This window comes from Cavia porcellus, unplaced genomic scaffold (assembly GCF_034190915.1).
Source record: "Cavia porcellus strain 051 isolate PalLab524CR breed Dunkin Hartley unplaced genomic scaffold, mCavPor4.1 scaffold_21, whole genome shotgun sequence".
Classification (NCBI taxonomy): Eukaryota; Metazoa; Chordata; class Mammalia; order Rodentia; family Caviidae; genus Cavia; species Cavia porcellus.
Window position 1 is genome coordinate 66,163,856 of NW_026947504.1, and position 19,635 is coordinate 66,183,490.

The 19,635-nt window shown below is 35.0% G+C and overlaps 1 protein-coding gene across 8 annotated transcripts in view; it reads left to right on the forward strand.

Annotated features, from left to right (window-relative positions):
• Rnaseh2b (ribonuclease H2 subunit B) overlaps positions 1–18,023 on the forward strand; it is a 67,641-nt gene extending 49,618 nt beyond the window's left edge. For 2 of the 8 annotated variants that reach the window (XM_063232815.1, XM_063232812.1), the window contains exons 10-12: positions 239–319; positions 1,073–1,111; positions 2,501–2,650. In XM_063232815.1, coding sequence (XP_063088885.1) covers positions 239–319; positions 1,073–1,111; positions 2,501–2,620 — 240 coding nt within the window. In that variant the 3' untranslated portion in view covers positions 2,621–2,650. Of the gene's footprint in view, positions 1–238; positions 320–1,072; positions 1,112–2,500; positions 2,651–14,371 lie in introns of those variants that run through there. The other 6 variants (XM_063232811.1, XM_013141149.3, XM_003477328.5 and 3 more) reach the window with 6 other exon arrangements.
• The last annotated feature ends 1,612 nt before the right edge of the window (positions 18,024–19,635 follow it).

Consider the following 19,635-nt stretch of genomic DNA (forward strand, 5'->3'; position numbering starts at 1 on the left):
GTACATGCAAAGTGGTTTTGTATTCTTGGGGAATATACCTACCCAGTCATATCCTACCATCACAAGGCTGCTTCTTGAAAGTGGCCTGTGCCTTTCACAGAACAGTTGTCAAAATGTAGAGGATTTTTTAAAAATTATTGACCTCTATGTGGGTCCAGATCACATATTTTTAAAAAATGGATTAACTTTAAGTGACAGGATAATATTTGACTCTGCTTCACTACTCTTAACATTGCAGAGACTAAAGGTATCAAATGAGCCTGTAGAAGCAAAAGAAGACTATACTAAGTTTAACACTAAAGATTTCAAGACTGAAAAGGTATGTGTAACCAGGTGTAATGGCGTACTGTGTGTCCTCAGTGGGTGTAGTGCATGTGTACATCAAGGACAGTTGCACACTTGATTGTGATTACAGTTTTGACTATGAGAAATGACTAAGTGCATTTCTGAAACTTAATAATTCATTCAGAATTGTGCTGCTTCACAATAAAAATGTTAAGTCATTATTATGGTTTTTTACAAAATAAAAAAAGAGACTATGCCCAACAGTAGCTACCCAGACTTTATCATTCAGGTAGTTTTTGGCCAAAGTTATTGCCTAGAAATTATGATAATTACAAAAGTTATCAATAATTCCACCATTTAATCTTTACCCTACAAATGTTATTTTCTTAACATAGCTTAATTAGTTTTGTCTTATACATGCATTATAAGCAATATGCAGCTTTTAATATTTACATATTTTACATATTAAAATTTTAAGTAGTTTTCTTTTAGTTTTATAAAGATGTTAATCTCATTAAACATTCTATTAAATATTGAATACCATAGTTTTATGATATTCCATTATGTGTGCTATTCTTTTCAGCATATGGAATATAATTTTTTTAATCAACCCTTTGTTTTTGGATACTTAAGTTACTTCTGATATTTTTATTTTTGGTTTAAAGAAACTGATAGAATTTATTTATATTTTGCATCTGTGATTATTTCACTAGACACAATTTAGAACTAACAGGGCTAAGAGAACATGAATTCTTTCATGATAATATATATATGTATTGCTTTCCAGAATAGCTGCAGAAATTTGTACTCCCAAACATTATTGCCAGTGAGTTTATGTCTTGTGTTCTTGACAATATTACTTTATTCTTGAAAATTTTTGCCTGTTAAATTAACAGTTTATCTTTCCAATTGTTTATTGCCCATTTAAATTTCTACAAATTGTCATTTATGTCCTTTGTTTATTTTTGTGTTGAGATAATGTTGTTATTCTTATTGTTGATTTATAAGAACACACTTTACATTAAGGCTATTAACATTTCATAACATAGCTAGTGCCCAAATTATTTTCCCATATGTTTGCACTTTTTCACTTGATGTTTTTTAATAGTTTCTAATTTATTATGAGGTTAAGTATAGATTTTTTTTTCATTGCTTTTATGTATAGAAAGATCTTGCCTGTCTTAGGAAAATTAACTTCCACTTAGATTATAATAACTTGTGGTATTCCTAGGGCTTAATGTGTTTTTTATAAATTTTATTCTTTTGTCTGTTTGTAACTTATTTGGGCACGTGACATCAGAGGGTAATCTGATTTAAGATTTGCCACATAGCTAATTCTCTCAATGCTCGTGTAAATAGGGACATCATAAATTTCTCTGGGAGAAGTCTCTTGACACACTTGAGTAGAAATGCTGCTTCTCAGTGTATCACTTAGGTATTGCACCAGTGTGAGAGGAAAGACTGTGCCCTTAAAATATGCTTGGGCAGTGTACTGCCCTACTGTTCTCAGGGAAACAAGCAGTTTAATTTGATTTGGTTTGGTTAGGTTTGATTTGTTTCTTTCCTGATTCCCATCAGTTGTACTTCTGAACAAGTTGTGGTTCACTAAATTAAAATCAGCTGTCATTTATCATCTTTTAGTACGGAGAAAAGGACATTGAAAAATAACGGTAACCAAGAAAATATAGAAATTTCCAGAGCAGATTATATGGAGTCAGCTTTTTGGAAATTGCTTCCTTGTTAAAGGAGAAATAACACAGCTCTCCTTCTAGTCAGAGTCAGCTTTTGAATATAGTAGGGTTGTCCTTGGTTTCTCATGGCGTGAATGAATAAAATCTGATGGTAAATTGGTGAGAATTATTGGTCCTGTGGTAACACAGGGCTGTAATTCTCCCTTTGTCAATTGCTGCCTGTGTCAGTTGCTTTGTTTATGTCATTACACTTAATGCATCCTCCAGAATTACTCGCGTAAAGTAAACCATTGGTTTTAACATTGCACTCCTTAGAAGGCAGAAGTTTTGTCTTAACATATTCTGTCTCTTGAAGTCAGAATTCTGAATAAACATCAGAACTTGTTTCACTCCTTTAAGAAGCATGATAGTAGCAGACATTTACCTCCCTTAATGAATCCCGAAGCATTGCACAGTCTTGTCTGATTTGCATATATGATTTATAAGTGATACATTCATAACAATTTTTCACTTATTTTTGTTAGCAGAAAAATACCAGAATGACTGCAGCTCAGAAGGCTTTGGCTAAAGTTGACAAGAGTGGAATGAAAAGTATTGATGCCTTTTTTGGTGTAAAAAATAAAAAGAAAATTGAAAAGATTTGAAACTTTGAAAATAAAGTCGAATAAATAAAAGCAGTCTGTTTTTTACATGCTCCATTTTCACTCTTCCTCTTTATGACTGTTCTTCCTTACCCTAAATCACCATCTTACTTGAGTGGGGTAGGGGGCAGTTTTCAGAGTCCCTTGATCATTGCTTTGGCTTTGATTTTTGTATTTCTGAACAAAAATCAAGTAATTGTGGAAAAATAATTGCATAATTTCATGACTGTGACCTTTGAAATCTGACATAGTAAAAAGTAATCAAGTGAATAAAATTAACATGTAGCATCACAGTATCTTCGATAAACTGACCCTTGACAACATTTGAGTCTACTGACCATTATTTTAGGCAACTTTGCTTTACATTAGCTCTAACAACTTGGTTTTCAATATACTGAGAGAAACAGAGGAAGAAAACTGTCAGATAAGTTGCTGCTTTTTTGTGAATAAACTAACAACTTTATTAATGAAGGCAAATTTCAGATAATTGTATGAATATTATATATATTAAAAAAGAAATCCAAACTAATACCACTATATTTCTTCCTTCCTTCTTTTCTTCCTTCCTTTCTTTCTTTTGTTCTTTTTTTGCATTTGTAAGATTTTATTTTAAAGAAGACGAAACCAAGGAAAATAAAACAGTAAAACCAATCAAGATAAATGAGTATAAGTGATACAGGACTGCAAAACCTTTCAAAATCTGCAATAGTTACCATAATGTCTCTTCAAAATAGCTGCAGATACCTTTAGACATAGTAAAAATCAACCAGAACAGAATAGAGCAGAAACAATGAAAACAAAACAATGAATGAAATAAAGGTCTTCAAAATAAGCTAATAGTAAATACAAAATGGCTACGACTATGTCTTGCTATCTTAAATAGCTGCTCATGCCATCAGATTTAACATAATCAAACAATACAAAAGCCAATACGGTTTCCAGGCAGGGAACACCTCCTGGTGAGGCATTGTCCATCCTGCAGTTCACAAATGGCACTGACCCAGGAGAGGCCTGGGTGTGGCTGTCCTCACTCAGCATTGGCCGCCCATGGCACTGCTTTCCAGGCGGAGATCACCTCATTGTGAGGCCTGGTTCTCTCTTCCCACAGTCTACCCGGATGGTGCTGACTCAGAGAGTCTTGGGTAAACAGCATTGTATTTCAAAAGTACTCTTTCTTTGAAAGACACTTGTCATCTGTTATATAAAACAAACAAAATGGGTACACTTCTCTAAAATGTTCTGGGAAATGAAAGTGAATTTTAAACAGATTAGCTGAACACATCTTTCTCTGAATGCAGAGTATCACTAGGAAGCAAAGTCAAGCATCAAAAAAAATATGTGTGACAAATTCATGAAAGTGAAAAGGGATGTGTGTAATGAAATTACTGCTATTCTCATATTCAAAGACCATCAGAACTGGTCTTTCATGTAAATATAAAGTAACTATAAAAAGAAGGAAGATGAAACCATACCCTTTGAAATCTTCATGATGCTTTTTGAAAGATAATTAGTTTTTGGTATATCTTTTATTTAATGATACTGTTTTTACAGTACATGTTCTTTCCAGAAAATAGAAAAATAAAAATTGTAGTGCCCTGCTGTTCCTGAATTGGGTCTGTGAGGTTCTCAGGACTAAAATAACGTACAATCTCGTAGCCTGCAGGATATCATGCCAATTTTGTCATAAAAGCACATCATTGTGGATGTATAAAACCCACATTTATTCTTCAAAATATTTTTATTGATGAATTATTGATGTTAATTGTATCAGTTTTATTAAGCAATCAGTACATAACAGGAAAAAAAGGATTGAATTTTCAGCATCAACTGTTTTTTGGTGTACAAAATCTTTTAAAAAAATTCCTATATGAACTACAATAAAAACGCCAATAGAGTTCTACCAAAAAATACCTTTACTTCAATTATCATTCCTAAGGCAGTCTTCACCCATGACAACAGCATACTTCATACACATAAACTGCTTACACTGACAGCACATGTGTTTTGCTCTCCTGGCATTTTTGTTGGACATACATAACATCTCAGTGGTCTTCCTGTCTTGACGAGAGGTTCTTATTATACAGTGTCATAACAGGAACACAAATTACCAATAAAGTATTAAATTCTTAGTATGAATTGCACATTTAGAATAAACATTTTTTACATCAGCTCTGTGCTTGCTTACAAAAGCTAAATGATAACCTCAGAAATAAAACCCTATATGAACTACAATAAAAATACCACTAGAACTCTACCACAGGGATAATCTGTGCTTCAGTTGTCACACCTGAGATGGTGGTCACGTGTTGCATATGCACATCTCACACTAATGGCGTGTGTGCTTAGCTTTCTTATGTGGCAGGCCATTCTTGTCACCTTCTATCTTCAGTTTTATCAGGTGCTTCCTACTATATTGTACAGGGTACACTTAGGAAAATAAGGTAACAAATAAAAATGTAATGAGTGCTTAGACTAGATATCAGCATTTTCATATCAGCCATTTATCTGCTTACAAAGCCTGGAAGATAACAGAGTAGAAACCAATGTGAAATGAACTTCAATGTAAATGCCAACAAAAATTACCACAGAAATAATCTGCTTCAATTGTCACACCCAAGGCAGTCTCTGCACATGAAAACCACATGTTCCATTCACAAGTATTGCTTACATTGATGGCATGTATGTTTTGTTTTCTTGTCCTTTCCTGAAGGATATAGTTGACATCTTGGTTTTCCTGTTGTCAGTAGGTATTTGTGATGCTGTGTCTGCCTTTGTACCTGAACAAAAGCATTTGTTTTTCCCATGCTGTCAGTGATCTCTAAAGAGTTCCAGTCCTACCTAAGAAAATTTCTCCATGGTATTTTGCACTTGTTATTTTCTTTATCAACTATCAAACTCTACCGCACACGTTTAGGATCAAATAAAACACAGGCATTGGTCAGTGCTTTTGTGTTTTGAGTGATGTAGTTGCTGCATAACCCATCAACAGTACCTCCTCCACCTTTGGTTTTGTTGTAGGAAGTTAACATCTCAGGCTTCTATTTTCTCAAGGTTTCCCTGATAATATTTCCATTATGATGCAGTGTTGACCTCAGCAGATTGTTTTTCTTTGCCGTTTACAAGGCCAATGTTATATCTTTCTGAAATCCAAAGATAGTAGTATACAGTTCTCTGAATTGAAATTGTAACTTTTCATTTGGAATTTATGCTTTGTTCCTGTGTACAGTTCCTAAGCTGGTCAACTTATGCCTTGTTACTAAATATAGCATCAATTGGAAACTGACACCAGTTGTCAAATGTCATTACTATTAGTGTGAGAAATGGGAGCAACAAGTCTATTCATGTCGCTTGGTTTATAACTATATAAATAAGGCTGAGTTCCAGGATAAATTTTAAATTGAGAGCATAATAAAGCTTCACATCTACAAAGGCATAAGTTTTTATGCCATATTTTGAAGATTGTGGGGGAATATGATGCCTGAAGTTACAGCAGCCATTAAATGCTGCAAGATGTTCAATAGTCATGTATTTAGATGCAAATTGCTAGACAATTACCCACAAATCTCTCTAACAGTGAGTGGATAGCAGCCAGATTATCAGTTTTTTTCTTGGTGGATGGTTTTGTCATGAAACTTCAGGCAATTTGAAGGAAACCAATATCTTCAGTGTTGATATTCTACAAAGTCGCACCCATTACTTTTCCGTAAGTCTTTTATGTTTCTGCAATGACCATGAGAAAGCCCTGCTAAGTACAGCCAACCTATAAATGCTTTCAGTTCAGCTATAAGATGTTATAATAAATACATTTTTGGGTATGGCTATCAGTGCACACTGAACATTTTACTTTTATGTCGGTATTTCTGTGTGATATTTCACATCTTGTAGCATTTTTCTGTTACAGTTTTCTACACTGAATGGCAGTGCTTGTGTTCTAATAGGTTTCAGCCCTGCTAAGATCCTCACTATATGAATTTTTGAGGGACAAAAGAGATCTTTATAAAATTCAGGAATACAGTATGTTGTGATATTTACTCAAATTTTGATCATAACAATTTTAATCTTTAATAATTGGTTCTTAGTCTAGGCTCTAGATACTTTTTAATAGTTTACCTGATATTTTTGTTACTATTAATGCAATCTATTTTTCAATATATATTTCTCTTTTAAATAACCAGTTTTTAAAATTCTGTTACTCTAAAGATTTTTCATTTTATTTATCTGAAGTTTTCAATACATAGTAAGATATATAATCTAAGCTCTAAGAATTGTGTGTAATTCTTTTTAATAGTTATATATCTTTTATATCATATTAGATGGGCCAGAATGTTCAGAGCCATGTTAAAGAACTATAATAGAACACATTTTTGTTCTCATTTGTGATCTGTATTGATATGTTTTACCATTAATTTCTGAAACTAGCTGTTGTTGATATGATGCCCAAGATGAAGAATATTCATCTTGATATTTCATTTTATTCTTAGTTTCCTTAAAGGTTATATTAGTAGTTGATATTTTTGTTACCAAATACCTTTTGGCCTCTGCTCAAATGACCAGTCTTTATTACTACTATTAGATCATGGTTGAGTTCCTGCAATAAACCCACCTGGCAGTAGGTGGAGGAGAGTGTAAAGTGGATGTTCTCTGTAGCTCAACCTTTGTCAAATCTAGTTTTCAATTAGGTTCTGTAAGTTTTTATGTAGTATTTTTATATCTGTATTTAAAAGCAATATTGCTGTTAGGTCTTAGTGTTCAAATTTTCTTGCTTTTTATCTTTGCAGTATTCCAGAAGAATTATTTCTGCATAGAAATATTCTATGTCTGGAAAATTTAAAAATTACTAGAAACTAGTGGTGGAATTTTTGTTGTTGTTTTAATTGTTATAGTTTTCTTTAATCTGGGACCATTTCTCATCCATTGTTTGTCTTAGTTGGCATTTTTGAAGAGCACAGAACACTTACTTGATGTAATGTTTTATATTTTAGTTTTCCCTAATGTTACTTCCTGATTAGATCTGAATTACGTACTTTGAACATCTACAGAAGGAATCATGAGTGTTTCTCGGTGCATCATATCATCAGTTTGCCCCAAAACCAGTCATGCTAGCTTTAATCCCTCAGATTAAAGGGATTTTGTTTACAATCATCCATTGTAAATTATTACTGTCTTTATAATTAATAAATAACTAGTGGATAAGTATTCTGGGACTTTGTAAGCATTCTATTCCATATCAAATGTTCACACTAGTTTTAGCATCTACTGGTGATTTTTCTAATTCTATCTTCTATATTTATAGGTTGACATCTTTCTATAAGGAAGAGATTTCCCATATCAACTTACTCATTTATGGATTTACATCTGTATAGAGTTGTAGATTTTTATTTTATCCACTGAGCTGTATTGTATTGCAGTTACTAATTTTGATGCTCATTTTGTCCAGAGGGCCTTCAAGCTTGCTTCTATGTCTTTTTAAGATGTTTCCATTGTTCATTTGTACTTCCTTACTTCTTTTTTTGTTTGTGTGTTTTGTTTTGTTTTGATTTGTTGTACTGGGGATTGAACTCCCGACCTTGCGCTTATCAGGTAAGTGCTTGAACCACAGAGCTAAATCCTCAGCCCCATTTCCTTACTTCTTTGCAGGACATTCTGAATTCGTAAGATTTTCCCTGCCCAAGCTCTGAATCAGTTTATTTTTTCCCCAAAGAGCCCTGACCCTTTTAGTGAATAATGGTGTTTACAAACTACGCAGAAAGTGTGCTCATTGCTGTGGGGATATCATTCCTTATGTGTTTTTGTAAGTAAATGTACATGTGTGTACAATATATGGGCTCATATTGGCATATTTTTAATCTAACTGTAAATCAGTATTTGTATGAGTGTTGTTTTGTAGATATCATTTTGCAATTAAAGTTTTCTTCTGTTCTTGATACACTAAGTTTTTAAAATCATAAATAACCATTAAATTTTGTCAGTTTTTGTGTCTATTAAGATGATCGTAGACTTTAATAAAAGAATGTCTTTTAATATTTGAATTATAAAACTGACTTTTATATATATGTATTATTACATAGTTGTGTATATAATTCAATATATTACTGTATTATTCTTTGCATATACAGCATTGAATTTTATTTCTTAAAATTTTATTAAGGACTTTTGTATGTTCATGACAAATATTGGTCTGTAGTTTTCTTAGAATGATTTTGTCTTTTTGGTGCCAGAATCTTACAAGTTAGAAAGTATGCCTTTTCATAACTTCTCTTCTGCAAAAGTGTTGAAAAACTGGTTTTATTTCTTCCTTATATGTTGGACTGAATTTACCACTAAAGCCATTTGGGTCAGATATTTTTGGTCTGGAAAAATTTTTACTTTTTCAGTTTTTATAGTACATATAGTTATTTCAGTTTTTTCCTTTTTCTTCTGCAGTTTTTGTAATATGTATATTTAAAAAAATGTATCCATTTCATCTCACCAAATTTCTTGACATAGTTGTTCATACTTTTATTATCATCTTACTGTTTATACACCTGTAGTGCTATTCCTTTTTTAATAACTGACATTGGCCATTGATGTCTTCTTTTTTTGTTTTCTTAAATAAACCAGATACAATTTATCACTTTTCTACTCCTCCGAAGAAGCAGTGTTTTCTGGCTTGTGTAATTTCTCCTGAGATATCTGTGATAAGTCTTAGATTTCTTGCACTTTATAAAATGTGTCTCCTTCCTTGACTAACTTTGTTAGATTTTTTTCTTTCATAATAGTTTTCAATAAGTTGATTCTGATGTATTGGTTTAGTTTTCATTGTGTTTGTCTTATCTGGTGTTGGTTAAACACCTTGAAATATTTGTGTTTCTATGTTTTTAGCAAATCTGGATAAATGCCAGCAAATGTCATTTCAAATGTTCTTTCTGTTCTTTTCCTTTTCTCCTCTTCTGGAATTCCAGTTGTGTGTATGCTAGATACCAGACAGTGATCTTGACCCTGAATTTCACTTTTATTGGTGTTTTTTTTTAAAATTCATTTTTAGGCAGTTTTCAAGTTGCTTTGTTTTCAAGTTTAAAATGTTAGTGCCTCAATAAGTGAATTCTATTTCAAATATAATTTTAGTTTTAGATGTTTTGGTTCTTTGTCTTCCAACATTTTAATTCATTGTATTTGTATCTTCCTTTGAAAAACACATTGTAGTTAAAATATTTGTGTAAATTTCTATTAGTTTGATCATCATTGTCATCTCTAAATCTATTTCTCTTTAACTTTCTCTTTTATTATTTGGAAATGATTTTAGACTTAGAAATTGCAAAAGCAGTAAAGAGTATTTTTCCAGTCTTTATGAACACTTCACATAACCACAGCACAAAGATCAAAACCAATCCTTGTATAATGAAACAGTGCTATTACACTAATTATCATTTTTCTGTTCCAGAATATAATCTGTGACCTTATATTATATTTAGTTGTCATATTTCTTCAGGGTTTTCTAATTCATAAGAGTTGATCAATATTCCTGTCAATGGCTTTTGTACTCTTTTGAGAGTATTAGTGATTTTATGAAATGCTCCTCACTTTTCGGGATACCTAGAAACTATACCAGTATCCTATGTCTCATGTGATCATTTCATAATACTATTAACAACCGATAATAACAGCTGCCTAACAACTGTGTGGTTGACACTAACCTAAAACTTCACATGTAATAATTCATTTAATCTTTACAGTAACTACAGTTGCAGAACTGTAATTACGGTTGCAGTGTGTAATTATTACATTGACAACTAACTCAGAGGGCAAAAGATAAGAGAAAAAGACTACTCAGAAACACTCCTATCAGAGACCCAACCCTTAGGGGGAACTCTGTTTTGCTGAAGTGTGTCTATTTATATAGTGCTGGGCTCAGAAAATGCTCCCAAAACATTGAATACATGATTGACAGACAGTTGAATAATCAGTATCCATGCTAGCGGAGACTTGAGTGTTTTTTCTAAAGAAAAATTCGACATTTTTATCCACCTTGGCCTTTCAAAATGTGTAAGCTATTTTCTGGCTTTCTTTTTGGTCTTCTAACATGCCAAGTTCTTTGCACAGTGCTTCCTTTGTGTGACTTACTCGTCTCTCTACATCTTCCAGCTCTTCACATGACTGGTTCTGTCTTGTCATTTTCATTTATTCCCCAAATCATTTTTTCAGAAACCCAATCCACTGACCTTGCTCACTTGCCATCACCACACTCTTGCTTAGCCATCCTCCATCCAATTTTCATGCCTATTCCCTCTGTAGGACCTTGCCTGACAGGTCGTATAATACATATGGCAACACCCAACTTGGGGCAACTATTTGTTCCATGGGGAAAGTAACCAACTGATCAATTCATCTACCTTTAGACACCAAGATAAATGTTCTACAGTGCACACTGAGATCCTCCACAGTCTCAGACCTGAGCCTTTAACTTCTGAGAATGGGTTTTCTATGGTACTCTAGTATTAGAAGTGCAAATAAATATTTATGAACTCATCCAAAATATGTGTGCACCTTAAACTTGCATGTCAGAGATTCTAGTCATTATATGAAATAGAATCTTTAAGCTCACGGGGTAAAGGGCTATGTTCTTCTCAGTATGTGTGACTCACTAATATTAATAAATTTGCTTCTACATAGCATTCAGAGATTATTTATGTCAAGCCAATAACTTAAATTATGGAAGCTTGAAATAATGTGAGCTTTATAAAATCGTTGTCTTTCCAGAAGCTATAAATAGGAGTTATGTCATGGCTTAGCCATGGACTAACTGGGAATTTGGAAAATAAAAAATTCTATTTTATTGCACATTTGACTTTACCTTTGAGTCCAAGTTGAAAATCCTGATCTTACTTGTAATGTGCATTACTAACCAAGATTTAGAAAATAATTTTAAAAGTTAAAATATGGTGTTACACATACTATATGTTATTTTGAAAGTGAATTAGGAACAAATCAATATGGGCTTAATATAAACATACATAAGCCCTCACAAGCAGAAATATGCCTGTATCCATGCACATATGTTCTACTCTTAAACTCTTGAAAGAATTTCCAGTAAGACCCACCTTAAAGTCTGTTATACTGCACATTATGATACTAACTTACTTGAATCCTTTGACTCTTTGCTTCTCTTGAATAGTTTTTCTACTTGATTAATGTGCTGAATTTGGGAAAACTTCAAAACATTTCTGCAAACTGTAAAATTACTTGAGAACACACAGAGCCTCAATCTTTTTCATCAAACCATACACATCTCTGAAACTGGTCCCAGGTTACCAACAATTTTTCCTCTTGTATATCTAATTTATGTTCAGTTAAATTTTTCTGTACTCTTAGCTCTCAGCCCTGTTCATCTTTTTCAAGATTTATGCTTTGTTCTGCACTGTTGAGGAAATCAGCCTCCATTGGTTTAAGATAATTTTCAAGGCAAATTTCTGTTATTGATTCTGGTCTATTTCATAATGTGCAGTCCATACCCAGAATCATATATATATATATATATATATATATATATATATATTATTTCACGAACTTCATAATGCACAAAGCAATCTGGAAGTGAGAAAAGTGTAACTTACTGGCTAAATATACAGTGTTATTTAATTTTATATATAAACTTATAATGACAGTAAACAGGTATATCTTAAATTATAAAAGTGTAAATTAAATCAAATACTACAAATTGCCACCTATGTTTCAGTACTGAAAAGGCAGTTTTCGAGTTGGCATGGTGATGCATGCCTTTAATCCTAGCACTCAGAAGGCCACAGCAGGAAGATTGCTGTCAGTTTGAGGCAAGACTGAGCCCATAGTGAGTTCAAGGCTAGCTTGAACGATGTAGTCAGACCTTGTCTAAAAAATGGAAAGGTTTAAAGTGGTTGCATGGCTCTTGCTTGAGCTCCCTGACCTATACAACTCTGAGGCACAGACAAATTCCTGGCCCACAATTACCTGTTCTGCGAGACAGGACTAGATCATCAGTCAATTTATAGTCTTCCTAGAACCAGTTCATCAAGTCATTTTATGTCGTTTTCTGCAATGCTTGACTCTTGGGAAGCCTTATATCCTTTATTCCTATGAAGAAAGTGCTACAGACCATGGTCCAGGGACTGCAGGCCTGGGGAGTCAAGTAAAAGGGTGCTCTCTAAGCATTCTTGGGAGATATCCAGGGCCTTTGGCCTTGTCTGAATAATTGGAAGAAATGGTTCAATTTTCACACTGTTTTATGCACTGTGATTTGTACTATCAGATTTATACATTCCTTGGAGCCATTAGACTGGTCAAAAGGTTTCCTAAGTATGTTTAATCACAGTTTTCACACTAGTCACACATCAGCATCTGAATTTGTCCTTGTAGCTTAGAGAAGGGGTGATGCTGGTGTACAGGTGGTCAAACTGAGGCTGCGTGACTGCAGGTGGCAGAGCCCTCCCTGCTTTTTGGCATGCCTAAAGCTTTTATTCTCAGCATTTTCTGTGTAGCTTATGACCATTTATCTTTACATAGTCTGCTTTAATTATGAATTGTGTTTTAAGAAAGAAAAAATCAGATTCATTCTGCTTCATCCTCTTGCAGATTATCCTTAATGAATTCTCTAGGGCAGTTTATCCTCAGCGGTAACAAGTCAGAATTTAGGCAAAGCGTCTGCCGAGCTAGTGTATGTCAGATCTTTATTCAGCTATCAGATTTAGCATTTTCAGCATGCATTTTTGTTAACAAACATTATTTTGATGATGGTAACAGACTATTTAAAAGAGAAGAAAGGACCAAATGAGATTTAGGGAAAAATCAGTATCTTCACAGACATTCAAGGAATTGTGACCTTACATGAGTGTTTTGATCATAATATGTGCAGTTAAAGTCACATTGTTAGTTCTTGCAAAAGAAAAAAGGAATCCAAGAAATAAGCTTAGTTTTTTTTTTTTTTTAATTCCTGTAACAACCTGAGCAAAATGCCTGTTATGTGCCAAATATTCCAGGCACTGGATAGGAAACTGTCAGAATGAACTCCCTGCCCGTGAGACTTTCCCATTCTAGGAAGGTAAGTGGACAAATGCCACTCACAGTGTGGGCAGCTGTGAGAAAGCTGAGCAAGAATGAGACAGCATTCTAGGAGAGAAGAAGTCAGGAAAGGCATCACCACCTTCACACGATGACACAGAAGTCTGATGCCAGCAACACTTTTTGTGATTTATACATCTAGAATAAATTACTTTTAAGCCTGTACTCAGCAAGACACCAATTTATAGTAATGACACTTACATTCTTCAGGGGGATATTAGGGACAACTGCTTCTACATAAAAATCTATGCTTATCTATTCTGGTATACATTAAAGTCTATATAAGGTTTCATGCTTTTAACAAAAAAGGTCCTGCCTTTCTTAAATAAAAAAGCAAAGAAAGAAAAGTTTAGGAATTATTCATATCAGAATCTCATTTTCATTTATTTCTTGTATTTTTATTTTTTCCTAAAATGATGCCACCTGTTTCAAGAGCTGGGCTGCTATTAACATTATTTTGTATTTCCTTTGTACAATTTCTTTTGTAATTCCTTTGAATATTGGGAGAAATGCATGCTTCTTGGCCAGCTGTCTGGGAGCCTGATGTTAGTCTTAGAAACTTAGGACAGGAGCCATTTTCTTCCCCTGCTCACTCAGGGGACTCACTCAGCCAGCCTGCTTTCTGTTCTAGAAGCTGCGTATGGTGGTCTGGATTCCACCTGACAGTTTTCCTTTCCTCTCTAGATGGCAGCACAAAGACAGAAAAGGGGCAAGTGACACAACTTCATGAAAAGATGACTGCTTCCTGCACAACTTCAGATACCCTCAAAGGGCTAAGACTTTTTGTTCTGCACTTTCTAGAAAACCACCAAGTACCAAAGGTATATCTTAACAAACCAACGAGGAATGCTTATTTCTTGGATCAGCAATGGGCAGTAGTATTTCTTTCTCAGAGTGTGGATCTGAGACATTCAGATTGCCTCAGCCTCTGCCCAGCACATCCTTTTTAAAAGTATGGATCTTTCCACTACAATGCTTCAGATTTTAAAATGTCAAGAGGGGAAGACTCATTGTAAAATTTGGGTTTTTCTTGAGTTTGATCCAATGGCTTTTCCTGCTCAAGTCAAATTATCATGTGTAACTATTACTGGATTTTGGGTTCTGGGGTCTCCTAGAGGTGGTTTCCAGATTCTTTCTGTTTTGAACAATGAATTGAGCAAAACAAGCAAAAATGATGGCAAAATTTCACATTTATTTGAAGTATTAAAAGAAAAGGATAAAGGAAAAACTGGCTCTGCAGAGAGAGCTTGGGCCAAATAAAAGCAAAAAAAAAAAAAAAAAAAAGAAATAAAATAAAATAAGATAAAAGTACGCCCTCAGGGCACAGTGCAGGCCATCAGGATAGTGTGCTTTCAAAGTCATGCTCTGTTCATTCCACACATTTCAGGAACCCGTGCTAAGCCTATAAACTGGGTCCTAAGAATTATCTGGTGCACTTACTCCCCAAGCCAGCTTTGCTGGGCCCTGTCTTCCTGTCTCATAATGAGTATGCACATAGTGACATAAACCCGAGAATCCATATTGAACACTCTGGAGAACCAAGTTTCAACCCTCACTATACCGAATATCTGATCCTTCTTTACTCTTCACCATTTTGGCAGCTTCTAATTTTTAACAATATCTGAATATGCATTTTATGCTATTTTGAAATTAAAAACATTGCTTTGTTTTTCATAAGTTTTCCCAGTATTTATTATTTTTTAGAATGAGGGCATAAGATATGAGGGAAATTAGAAATAGATGCCAAAAAATAATTTAGGGGGGAATTCTACTGCCTAGTAACTATGTTTTAGGAGGCAGTGGAGAGTTTTTTCAAACATAGTGGAGAAGTAGGCTCGTCCACTAGCTATTTAGGCACAATCTATGCTTATCTATTCCTTTGAATCCAAGAAATAAGCTTAGTTTTTTTTTTTTTAATTCCTGTAACAACCTGAGCAAAATGCCTGTTATGTGCCAAATATTCCAGGCACTGGATAGGAAACTGTCAGAATGAAGTAGTAGCTTCATTCTGGGGTAGCTGCTCATTGGTGAACTTTCTGCATTTAAAAGATATTGTCAACTTCTTCGAGAAATCATTGTTTCTGAATTTCTAACTCCATCAGGTAAGTAGACCTAGTTCTGGCAAGTGGTCTGTAACTTTTTACACTCCCCACCCCCACTTTCATGTGTAGAAAGTTTTAGCTTCACAAGAGTTTTAACATCCCTGTGCTTCCACAGTGTAAAAACAGTGTAAAAACTTCCAACCTTACAAAGTCACCCCACTTCTGGAGATATTACAGGCTTCCAGGAGGGAGTGCTCAGGAGAAATGATCTGTTTGAAACTTACCTAGTTTTGCTAAGTATCAAAAGTCTTTATAGCTCAGCACCCTAACCCTAACCCTAACCCTAACCCTAACCCTAACCCTAACCCTAACCCTAACCCTAAGGTGCTGCAGCACCAGCCTGGCAAGCATGAGGTCCTGAGTTCAATTGCAGTATCAAAAAAAAAAAAAAAAAAAAAAAAAGAAGGAAAGAAAGAAAGAAGAGTCTAGGGGCTGGGGATTTAGCTCAGCAGCATAAGCACCTGACTTGCAAGCAGGCAGTCGTGAGTTCGATCCCCGGTACCGATAAAAAAAAAAAAAAAAAAAAAGAAAGAAGAGTCTAACACATGCTTCCCCTTATAGTAGTAGAGTTAAAATCTGGCTTCTTCCATCCTCTTCCTCTACAATATCAAGCACTGTCAATGAGGGGCAGTTTCCCAAAGAAATTGCCAGTACCAGAGAGATACTGCTACTTATGTTCTGTACCCTTGAACAAATTGCATAGCCTGTCAGGCCAGCAGAATCTGGTAGTGTACTGACTGTCAGACTCGAGTGGACCTCTACCTTTACCATTCTTTTTGTGCAGAGTTCCCAGTAGGAGACTCTGGGGGCCTGGGGGGCTGGAGATTTGGCGGGGTAGTCCCAGACATCAAGGCTCTTCAGTCCACGGTAGGCACGTTGACATTGTTCGTTTCTACCATGGCTCTACCTAGCATGTTTTTGTTGCTGTACTTCTGTTTCTTCCTCCCGTCCCTCCTCCTCCCTGCTCTCTCCTCTCTCCACACACTCACTCTGGAGTCACTGCACAATGGTTATACCTGAGTTGTAACCAGCAACTTGACTCTCGACTTTTGTAGCAAGATCATATTCCATTGATCTCTGAGCTCAGAAGAGCTAGTCCTTCAAATTCAGCACTTTTAAAATTTAAAATTACATTTGACTTTTTATACAAATGATACATTTCCAAAAAAAGAGAAAGCAGCAACAACGCCCACTTCTCACCAGTGCCACACAGCTCCTTGCCTAACTATTCTTGGCCCTAATTCAGATCCTTCTCTCAGCTAATTTCCAGCATCCAGTTTCTGTCTTTTTCTAGCTAGCAGTCCAATAGTGACCATTTGTACAGAATCCTATTGAGTCCTCCTTCAGAACTATGGGAAAATTAAAATGGTTCAACAGATCCAAAACACTTGCACGCTCAAAGAAGCCCTTTCTCTTCCAACCCACTTCCACCAAACATAAGGCTGTTTCCCAGCTGCGCTATGAGTTCTCTCAAGGGCAGAGACCATATGGTTGTGTCTCAAATAGAGACACCTCCAGTGCTGAGCGTGCCTCAAGTGGAGTGTCCCACACAGGGAGCGTGAGTCACCGATGGACAGATAAAGTGACATTCTTCTTCCCTCCGAGTTGCCAAAGACTTGCGCTCAGAGCTGGAGAAGAGGCGGGAAATGGGGACTGCTGATGAGAATCTTATGAAAAGGTGCACCTTCTGGAGGCCAAGTAAGAAATACCAAAGGCTTCAAATTGATTGAAAAATGTGTGTCCTGCAAACATGTCCTAAAAAGACAGTTAAAGCTCTATCCCCAGTCCCCTGTCCCCCCACAAATACATATATAATGAGTTCCAGCAAAATCCCAGAGATTTGGTACATGTAGAAGCATTATTTCTATGTTGGCAGTTTGGAATATACATTGTTTCCAAAAGATCTAAAGGAAATAAGCTCGGAGAGATTGTCTCAAATACATATGAACACTTGTCATATGTATGTGTAAGTACAGGGGGAAACACTCATGTGCTGTGTGATTAAATTATTAAGTTTCTGAATGAAATATAAAAATTGTAGGTGGTTCATCTGTCAAAATGAAGTGGCCAATTTCATCCTGCATATCTATGTTTCTATATAAAGTCTTCTACAATCACAGCTGTGTACCCTTCCTTTGAAATCATATATAACTTAAAACTATCTTTCTTTATGCATGTAAAATATTCTGCCATTCATCTTCCGTTACATTAAATAATAAAATGATGAGAACAAATGTTTTCATTCTCTTTCTTCCTAAAGTAGTCACTGTTAGAAATACAGTCTGAGGGAAATTATGAATGTGTGAAAAGATTTAGCTACAAAAATATTCACTGTGGGAATGTTTGAATAACAAGCAATTGTGGTGGCACCAAGGTTGGAGAGCTCGGGGAAATAATTTATAAAATGTAGTAGTGAACCTCCCTCCTTCTTCCCTCATCTCTTACCTCCATCCCTCCCTTCTTTCCTTTTCTTTTCCTTTCTTTGACTTTTATAAATTTCCCATGATAAATAGGTATTACTATTATATTAATACAAAGTAACATTAAAATAGTTCATTCATATCAACTCCTTAAAATTTTTCTCAAAATTCTAATTTTTTAAAAAAAAATTATGTTTCTTTTAGTTTCTTGAAGAAACAGTTGTGCCATATCTATTTTACTATTCTATTCTTTGAACTTAAATTACATTCTTTGTACTTAAATTCTATTCTCTGTACTGTCATTGTAGGACTGCTAGCTAGAAAAAGGACAATACTTTATACTTTGTATTCTTTGTACTTAGCAGATACTATCTATAAGGAGATAATGGCTCTTCTATCCCCAAACCTTTGAAGCTTCAGATCTCTACTATGTCATTTCTTACTCCTTCCTTTCCCAGTCAAAAGCATGCTGAGATTGTTTCATTTTCCTCTGAGCTAAGAGCTCTTGAAATCATTGCAGCTACTCTAGGGTGTAGTACAACCAGGGTTGAGAATTACTGCTCCTATCCACAAACCTGAGAACTTAGAAAAACACAACTGACTAAAAACCATACAAGAAAAGGTTGTTTCGTGTTTCCTGACATTCAGCATTTTTTGGTTTGGTTTTCATAACAGATAGTAACTGTTAGCTTTCTATCACTGTGACAGAATACCTGAGGTGAACAATTTAAAAGAAAGAAATGTTTATATTGGTTCATGGTTTCAGAGTTTTTAGTCCATGGTTGCTTGGCCTTGTTGCTTTGGACCTGCAAAGCCACAGTAGATCATGGCTGGGGCACTTGGCAGAGGAAGCCTGATCACTTCATGGGAGCCAGGAAGGAAAGAAAGAGGAAGAGGCTGGGGTCCCTATATCTTCTTTAAGGGCACTCATCTTATGACTTCACTTTCTTCCATAGTCTCTACCTCCTAAAAATTGTACTGTTTCCCAATAGTGCCACAGATTGGTGCCAAAACTTTAGCATGGGCTTTGGAGAAGGGGGGCATTTAAGATACAAACCGTTACAATAACCCAATTATTTGATCTCAGACAGAGCAAGAACTTTAGACTCAATTCCTGAGTATTAATAATGAGTTTTTCAAGAACTTTATAGAAATAAGTCAAAATGGATTGTTACTGTTTTCTAATGATTTTCAGGTTGCTTAGACCCCTTCTAAAAGTAAATAAAATTATATGATCCTAGCCTAATGTTGTATTTGTCTCTCATTTTACTTGATGTTGACTTCATAAAGGAGACTATAGAGTTTTGATTTGTGGAGGCATTTTTAGGAGATTGAATCACATTGTTTTGCATCGTAATTGCCAAAAGAACCTAAACATTGGTAAGTATTCTGTGAAAAAGAAAAGGGGGCATGGCAAAGTCAGTGA